At 40.7% G+C, this 9556-nt stretch overlaps 1 protein-coding gene across 2 annotated transcripts in view; it reads left to right on the forward strand.

The window, feature by feature from the left end:
- Positions 1-5075, forward strand: part of LOC126382521 (neuropilin-1a-like) — a 98628-nt gene extending 93553 nt beyond the window's left edge. For both annotated transcript variants that reach the window (XM_050032428.1, XM_050032429.1), the window contains one exon: positions 1291-5075. In XM_050032428.1, the coding sequence (XP_049888385.1) occupies positions 1291-1565 (275 nt within the window). In that variant the 3' untranslated portion in view covers positions 1566-5075. The remainder of the gene's footprint in view (positions 1-1290) is intronic.
- The last annotated feature ends 4481 nt before the right edge of the window (positions 5076-9556 follow it).

Raw genomic sequence — 9556 nt, forward strand, 5'->3', positions numbered from 1 at the left:
GAAAGTCGGTGTTTGTTGGATCCATCCACTGCCCCTCCCGTCCGCCTCACTGGGACATTTGCCGCCTTAACTTTCGGCCTTGTCCCGTCGCGTTTCCCCCTGATGCTGCTGGGTGCCGTTAAACTATAACAGAAACCGGTCGTGAATCATGTCAACATTAAAAGACACCTTTTTCGTTGGTTTCTGATACCGCAAGTCACTGCCCCAAGGGCCAGATTTCGATGACTTCGGAGTGAGACTGGGCTCTTTGAACAGCATGTCACTAAGGTTGTCCAATCACATTTGTATCACCTCAGAAACATTGTTAAAGTGATTATTGCCTTATATAGGCTTTATTCCTGTCTTAATCAAAAAAGACTTGCAACGACTTCAGGCTGTTCAGAACTCAGCCACAAGGCTTTTAGCCATAACCAAGACGTTAACCACATCACACCAGTTTTAGCCTCTTTACATTGGCTCCCTGATTGTTTTAGGATTGACTTTAAAATCTTTTTCATTACCTTTATGGCTCTTCATGGCCTGGCTTCATACTGTATTTCAGACCTGTTAGTCCCTTAGGAACCTCTGCATAGTTTGAGATCCTCAGGCAGAGGTCTTCTGCTTGTCCCAGAGTCCAGATTGAAGACCAAAGGGGACAGAGCTTTTGCCACTAGGGCCCCGAGGCTCTGGAACGACCTGCCTGAGGATAAAAGGCTGTCTGAGTCATTGACTTCGTTTAAGTCTCTCCTAAAAACGTACTTCTATTGGAAAGCATATCCCGACTTTATCTGAGCTGTGTGTCTATCTATCTTATTGTTATCTTATTGATGTTATTCTCCATTAATGATGTTGATTTTAATTTTGGTCTTTCTTATTTTATCTTTAATTTAAGTGAACTTTGTAACTGTGTTTTTAAGGTGCTATAAATTAAGTTTATTATTATTATTATTATTACAAAAAGTTTACCTTAACTAGTGTATTTTTCTGAATACACTGTATGCAGTTGTAACTGTAAGGAGAGTCTGTGTTAAAGCCTTTTCTTTGGTGGTGTGTTCACAGAAGATCATACATCCAAGATTTAAGAGTTTGCTGCTAAAAAAAAACATTCACAAGTTAGAATGTGGGGAAATGAAACCAAAAGACAAACAATAAAAAACATGGAGGAAGGAAAAAGTTCGGTCATTTCTGGAAAAGGCTGCCTTTTGTACTTTATGATCCAGAACATGTAAAACCACCAGTATGGCCGTTTAAGCCTGTAATCACAGGTCATTTGAATGCAACATAACTTACGCCCATCTTTTTCTCTTGCAGCGATGGACTCCCTCTCACAGGAGACCAGCGAGCTCGGCGGCCCGGGCAACATGCTGAAGACCCTGGACCCCATCCTCATCACCATCATCGCTATGTCCGCGCTGGGCGTCTTCCTGGGCGCCATCTGTGGCGTCGTCCTGTACTGCGCCTGCTCGCAAGGCAGCATGACGGACAGGAACTTATCAGCCCTGGAAAACTATAACTTTGAGCTGGTGGACGGCGTGAAGCTAAAGAAGGACAAGATGAACGGACAGACTAACTATTCAGAGGCGTGAGGGGGAAAGAGAGACGGAGCACGTGATTGCTCCGCGTGGACACGTGATGCAGCCAATCAAGTGGGAGGAACACGGGGGGGCTGAAGCCACCAATGGGACGGCAGGGTGGGCTGAAAGTGAGCCAATGTAATTTTTTTTCTCAGGAGCGGCAGTGGAAGGGACTGACCTGTAGGGGGCACTGTGTATAAAGAATCTGTACAGCAAAAAAAAAAAAGAAGAAGAAAACTAAGGATTCTATTTGTTTTTCGGCGTGCTTTGTTGATTTCATGTAATCACATGCTGGTGTTGAGACCAATTCAGATGAAAGTATCGTTTGTGTACTTTTATGGAAAGATATGAGTTTTCTGTTGTTTTTCTTGTCTTTTTTTTCCGATGTCATAGTTTCACAGAAAGAGTGGAGTGTGTGAAATTTGCTATCCTGATATCTGGCTCTTTAGCTGGTCATACATGTCCCTGTGAGTCTGAGTGTGTATGGAAGTGTGTGTGTACATGTGTCACATTCATATACAGTGCATCTGCATTTAAGATGTGTATGTGTTATGTAGTCTAGCTGAGGGCGTGTGTGTGTGTGTGTGTGTGTATGTGTGTGTGCATGCGTTTATGTTTATCTGTATACATGAAGTGCAAGCATCTTTCGTTGTGTGTATGTGTCTGTATGTGTCTGTATGTGTGTGTGTGTATGTGTGTGTGTGTGTGTGTGTGTGTGTGTGTGTGTGGAAGGCAGGCACTACGGCCTGACATGACCTGTGTCCAGTTCCAACAGTGCCTTTTTTTTCCTCCAGTTTTTCTGTTGCCTTGTTTTTCTGCTGGTTGTTTTCTCATCGGCTGGCGTTGCGTCCATCCAGGGTTCCTACACACAAACAAGAGGAAAAGTTCGGAAACTTCATCTTGAACTTTTCCAGATTGTGATTATACAACTATAGGTTTTTAGATGTAGTAGTGTACTGTCAAATATCACATGTGTCGGCGTAGATCTGGAGATGTTCTTGCCTTGATGACAGTCATACTGACAGACTAAAATATTAAAATCCAAGTTAACCAGTTTAGGTTTTGGAAACGATGGAATTTCCGAATGTGTAGGAGCCCTGAATGCCTCATGTTCATGGCACATGACACATCCAACATATTGTACATAGGTTTTAATATATTTGAGCGCCCTTTTCTATAGAAAAAGACACCAGTGCCGCAGTATCCTTTCTTTGTTGGAATCAAACTCGCCCTGATCTCTAAAGTGTACAGAAAATATTCATTTTAACAGACAGAGACACAAACCTGTTGTTTGTGTTTCTTTTACAAATGTGATCTGGTTGCCATTTTGTGATTTTTGTCGTTGTTTAGTTTCTGTTTGTGCTCTGGGAACAGAAAAGGTTTTACAACGATGGAATGGGCTTTGAGATTACGGAGAGATGCCTCAGACATAATGCCTCGTGGGAAGTGATGTTTTTGTACAGGGTAAAACGGACAACCTCAGTATAAGACAATGACAGCACGTCAAGGATGGATCAACAGGATTGAAACACTTTCACTGCTAACGGCTAACATTTCTCACTGGCACACAAAATGACTGTTGGACCTTTTAACCAGAGGTGTGTCCAGCCATCAGAAAGACTTCCGTCAGCATCTTTTACTGAGCTGACAGGATGTGGACGCTCTGAATGATAAACTAAAAATTCATGTTTGCCATGACAACGATGTACTCTGTCATTGTTTTTCCTGTGTTTTTCGACTATTGGAGGAGTAATCTTTGAAGGATCTAAATGATGTGTAATGACCCCCCAGCAGGTGGCTAGCTGCAGCTGATCCTACTGTCCAATCCTTGCCTCACACGTCCATTTCTCTCAAGCTAAAGTGGCCTGGAAATAACACACACACACACACACACACACAAACACAATTTTATAACAAAGATGAGTTTACTAGCTAATCAGAGCAGAGACCCCACAGAAATGCCTCGTAAAACAATAGGGCTTGTTAGTTTCTTGATTCAAAAGGTAATTTACATTGAAAGTGCTGTTATTGTCAGAGGGATTTTGCCGCGGCTTAATTTGCATTTTATCCTCATTTTACTCTCTATTTGCAGCATTTTCTTAGCTGTCAACACTGCAAAAGGGCCTTATTTCCTGTGATCTACAGGGATGGATGCCCTCTTAACAACTTCAGAGTCTGCGTATTCTTCAGTGGAAAATTAGTTAAAAACCTGAAAACGATGAGCCTTATAAATATTGTACTAATAAGACTGTTTTGTTGTGTTTTAGCTTTTGTAGCTAAATGTGGTGTGATACTGGTCACTTGTTCATAGCACTGTATCGGTGGGAGGATTGAGTCTTGAGGGCCAGGAATTTTACCAGTCACTAACCTCATCAACCTCCAGCAGATGTTTTACGTTCCCTCTGGGATAATAAACAGGAATATTCTGACTGAATGTTCAGATAATTTAATTGCAAAGACTAAAAAGCCATGAAGCAGGTGTGATCGTTTGACATGTTGCCGCCGGTAACTGTTTGTCCCGGTGTGGTTCCTATTACGCTGCGCTGTAGAAGTGCAATCCGCCCATTTTTTAATGTAGCATGTGGTATTGTGTGAGCTCCAAATGTGAAGTTCATGACCGTCCATCGATTCTCAAATCTATCCTTTAAGATGAGGCCTCAGAGACACTTTGTTGTAAAAGAAATCCACCTCACTCAGTTTAAACTAAATCATCATCTGCTTGCAGTAATGAACATTTCCAATCAAATTAAAGTGCTCTGACTGTTGAGATGTTCATTATTCACTCTCGAGAAGCGCAATGGTTCAAAATATCAATGAAATGTTTACAGCAGAAAGACTCAGACAAGATTTTAAGTATCTAAATTATAATTTCAGTCGAACAGAATGTGTTTTAACAAAGCTCGCTCCCCCTCGAACAAGAAAGGATGCTGCAGCACTAGATGTGAAAACAAATGTTGCACTGATATATTTAAAAAGAAAAAAAGAATCTGTGTTTATGATGTTGATTTATGAAAAGAGAGCGCGAAGGAAGGAAAGGACAGTGTTATTGTTGCTTCTTTTTAACACGGTTTCAGATGACGATGTTATAATTCTGAAAAGTACAATTTACAGAGATGTTTTTCATTCTCGAAAAAGCTTATATGCGTCTCTTTGAAACGTAACAATTTTATTTACTTGGTATAATATCACCTTGTTTTTGTACTGTCACTGATGTACGTGCCATTGTTTTTTTGTTTTTTGTTTTCTTTGTATGACAAGAAGAAATGTTTTTTTGTTTTTTAAAATACTGCTTCTGTAATTTTTTGCTGTCTCAGATCCAGAAGAAGATAAAAAAAAAACACAAGAAAGGAAATAAGGAAGTAAAAAAAATGGAAAAGCAGTGAGGCCTTAAGTGACTACAAGTATTGTTTGTACTTTGACTTTCTGGTCAGCACCCAGACTCATTCGTCTCTGTTGTCTCAGACTCTGATCATTGACTATTACATTCCAAAGAATTGGATCAAATAAATGTTTTAAGTAAAAGCTGCTCTGCTGTTTCTGTCCTACACCAGAGAGAATGGGTTGTTTTAAAGGGTCAGTTTGCATAAATCACAAAATTCTCTATTGGTATCTAGTAGGCCGAAAAGAATTGTGGTTTAATTTGTCCAGAGTTTTTATTGAAATGACATTTTATTGAAGAAACAGCCCCATTTGAAACAACGTGTCTTTTGGATTACCCTAAAAAAATGGAGACATCTGTCTATGAATAGCTGTTGCTGTTAAATATCTTAGATGTCAATGCTGTGAATCACAAATGGAATTCTATATCTCCGTTGATATGAGGACACAGGTATCTCAAAACCCGGACAAATACAACCAGAAACTATCCGCATTGGCTGGGTACCACCAAGACAGGACTTCATCTGCTGAGGAAGACTGTGTGATCCAGTCGAAAGCTCCAGAACAGCAACAAATGGACCTGACGGTGACATCGCACTGCTGACTTTAAATCTAAACTTTTTTTGCTTTCCAAAATATTTATAGAGCTGCTTTTGCCACTACTGACAATGTTACTGTTAGCCTCTCTGTTACCTTTGTGCACTGCAAGGCTGCTCCTCACCCCCACCCACACACACACACATAATATCTTGATAAATAAAAACAATACAAAATAAATCTAAAAGTTGTTACCATACTGCTGTCGAAAATAATTATTAGCAAATGAAATTAATAAATTGCCATTATTATTAGTACTGGTTTCAGCAACTCTGCGTGTGGTTTGTCCAAGTGGTGTTGCCGTACCCCAGCAGAACACGGCTCGCTGGCATTCAACTAACGTTAATATGTTAATTACAGTATATTTGTCAGATGGCTCAAGTGAAGTCTGAGTGTCAATCATTTACGATGAGTTGCATGTGTAATTTAAGCAGACAGTTTGCTGTATAGTTTATGATAAATAATTTGAGAGGAAATAAGTCTTCATCCCACCCCACCCCGCTTTAATATGACTCCATGGCTCAGGCCTTGGTGCACTGCATTGTGGGTCTTTAGAGTACATCCAAAGCACTGAGATATGACATACACTCACCACATACTCAGCCTGTTTTGAACTGTGTTTCACTGAACTAAGGATAAAGAAAAACGGTAGAAATCTCCAAACATATGACAGGCCAAAACCTCTGAAACAGTCTTGAAGCTGGATTATATAATGCGTATAGTAGTAACTTTATGTTCCTGATAAGGGCAGGTCTCACTGTCTGCATGCTGTATCAGCTTCTGACCACACAGTGGCAGAGTTGCCTCTTGAAATAAGTATGTAGAATAGCAGCATGTCTCAGAGATGCAAACTAAATGCATTACATTTGTCATAAAACTGTCTACATCGACTGTGTGAATATTCTTTTGAGCTACATTAAACTGAAGCATTCAGCTCAGCTCGGCTCAGTCTGATCTCGTGTGAACTTCAATCATGTGGCTTCGGTTTAGGTGAGGTTTCCTGCCCAAACCGGTGCCACTGAACCACTTTCCCATGTGCTGCTGGGTGCAGTGTCTGCACTGGGGCTTATTTGCTGTTTCATTTCTGTGTTGCGGAAAGTTTCAGTGCAGTGACCCTGACTTACTGGGTTATGCTACAGCCTGTCTGTGTGAAAGTCATGAAAAAGCAGGCATGTGAATATAGCATGAATATATACCAGGGGGGTTTTCTCAAGTTGCATCATCGGTTTTGAATTTTAAGAAACACTCTGATTTAGAATTCTTCTGGCATCGAGGCTGGATTATCAGTTGACTAAAGGCCTTGGAGTGGTTCCTGGGGCTTTGTGCTACAACATACTGTACATGGTACCTATTCCTAGAAACATTTGTAATGGACAAAATTAAAGCTATGAGTGTGTGTGAGACTGATCCTGAAAAACAGCACTCAGCAAACTTCTCCCTGAGCGGATTATCAGAGGTATGTGGCAGGATGATTGTGCGGTGACGTAAAGAAATGGAGATGGTGACTCTTCATGTGTCATTAGGCCAGCTGGCAGTATCAGCTGTTACAGACTCATCACACATTTTACAGTGGTTATTGAGGCTGTGTGGGAAGTTGGTCATCGACCAAGGTCTTTTTAGACATCTGTGACTAGTTTGGAGCAACAGAGGTTCACAGTAAAGTGGTTTTAGTTAATGTTACTATATCAAGCTTCAGTACTTTTCAGATTACATGTAGACGAACCCCTAAATTTGGTAATTTTGAATGTTAGTGATAAACTAAAGACTAGAATGTTCCTCTATGGGTTGACAAAGTTCTCTTACTTCTTAAGATTAATAAACAATTTAAAAATTTCCATTACCAACATATGATGATCTCATAGTATATGACACATTCCTGTAAAATAAACCACCCAACAGTGTATAATTAGCACAATCTTAAACATCTACAGCAGCATAACATATGATAGTGCTCATCGATGCCCCTTTTGTTCAAACCATGAACTTGAACCAGGTGCCATTGTTTTATAACAATTCATCACGAATATAAAATTAGGATTAAACTGTGAGACTGGAATAGATTCACTTCATCACAATATGACCAAGAACTTATGTGAAAATGTCAAACAGTCCAGGTTGAAGTGTGTAAGTGTTGTGATTCTAATGAGGAACCAAAGCCACATTGTGTGTGTGTGTGTGTGTGTGTGTGTGTGTCTAATCAAAAACACCTGAGAACATATGGACTATAACATGTTTGCCATGCTAACTGTCTTTCTGAACTGTCACATGAGACAACCGTCCCTTAGCTCATCTCTTGACAAACATTTGAAGCTAGCTATCACATGACTTTAGCTCGCTAACTAAAATCTGACTCAAATCAAAGCTACTATGTTCAACTTTTTCACAAGTGTTTGATTTTTAAACGACTAATAACCTACAAGCTTTTAATACAAAAACAACATCAACATGAAAAATTACTTTGACCCATAAAATTACAAAATATTTCCACAAAATGACCAGTTTCCAATGAGCAGTATGGTACGGTTTAGTTCAGTTCAGTTCAGTACGCTTTTTTTCCGTTTCCACTGTGAAAAGTTGTGGAAGGTACCCATGGGACTGTTCCATACTGTCCCCATTTTTGGTCCCCCCTCTGTTGGGGTACCTAGCACACAGATCTGGTACTAATGTGGAGCTGTGAACACTGCAGTCTGTTGATTGGTCAATAGAGACAGTCACTCTGCTCAGGGTGGAGTTGTGGCTGGTTTTGAGGCTTCTGTAACCATTGTTCATACCATGGAGAGTTTTATTAGTAAACTGTAACTATAAAATGAAAGAATATTTTGCCGCCTCTTGCAGCAGCTGTTGTCAGAGATAAAAAAATAACTTAATTCACTGGGCCGACTGTTGGCAACTTTTAAGGCAGAATGTTAATTTATTATGTTACTCAATGCATGAGATCACGACGTGAATCCATCTGCACACCTTAAATATTTCATGACAACTTTGAGCATTACTTAAGATTTTATTTGACATACATTTTTAGTAATGAGTAGATCTTCAAGCATTTATATTAATTTCAGCCGGGTTATGTGAACTGCATATATTCTAATCCTCACTTGGAGAAAAAAAAAAGGGTCGCATAGCGTTGGGCTACAGCAACACTAAACCCCTGAGCCTGCCTTAGAAGGACTTAATGCACAACACACAATGCACACTATTTTTAAGTGCTGGACGGAGCAGTGAGTGACAACAACCCCACCCACATTTAAGGGCGCATTCACACCAGAATAGTCCAGGGGACTCGGTTTGACTGAGCGGGGAATGCCCAAAAATTGCACACCTTCATTTGGTTCGGTTCACTTTCACACTGCACTTTTTAAAGCGGACCAAACCGCTTGGACAACGTCACGCAGTTACAACAGCTGCTCGTTTGGGGGCGGTACTGCCCGAAACAATCATTGACCAGGTAGAAAAAAAGCATGAGGAAGAAGAAAATTCGATTTGCCAGGACCGAGAACTGAAATTCATCCCCTTCAGCTGGCTTGGTCACCACAAAAACAATGGAGCAACACCAAATTTATGCAGTATTGGGGTTTCTGTTTTTACTTTGGTGTTCAAACCAAATTGTTTTTTCACTGCACATTCACCCATGAGTCATGAGTCAAAATGCACTGCGTCTACGTCACGTCCATTCTTTGGTTCACCTCCTCTCTTTGGTTTGCTGCATAGTCTGTTTGCATTTCTCACTGTAAGCGAACTGCACCAGGGTTCACTTGCAAGTGAACTGAGACCCCCAGTTTTCAAGCGGACCAGGATTCGCTCGTTTGGTCCGCACCAGAGCTCGAATGACACTCCAAACTAAACGAGTATTCGTGGAAGTGGGCCAGGGTTCGTTTAAAGTGGACCAAATAGCGTCAGTGTGAGAGTACTGTTTGTAGTGGAAATGCTAGGGTTTAGGTACCATGTCTGAAGGGTTACTTTTGGTTCCAATAGGCTTGGTACCATAGGCTACCGAAAGTGTTTGGTGGAAACGGGGCTTGTCACAGCAC

This window comes from Epinephelus moara, chromosome 21, assembly GCF_006386435.1.
Source record: "Epinephelus moara isolate mb chromosome 21, YSFRI_EMoa_1.0, whole genome shotgun sequence".
In the NCBI taxonomy this organism is placed as follows: domain Eukaryota; kingdom Metazoa; phylum Chordata; class Actinopteri; order Perciformes; family Serranidae; genus Epinephelus; species Epinephelus moara.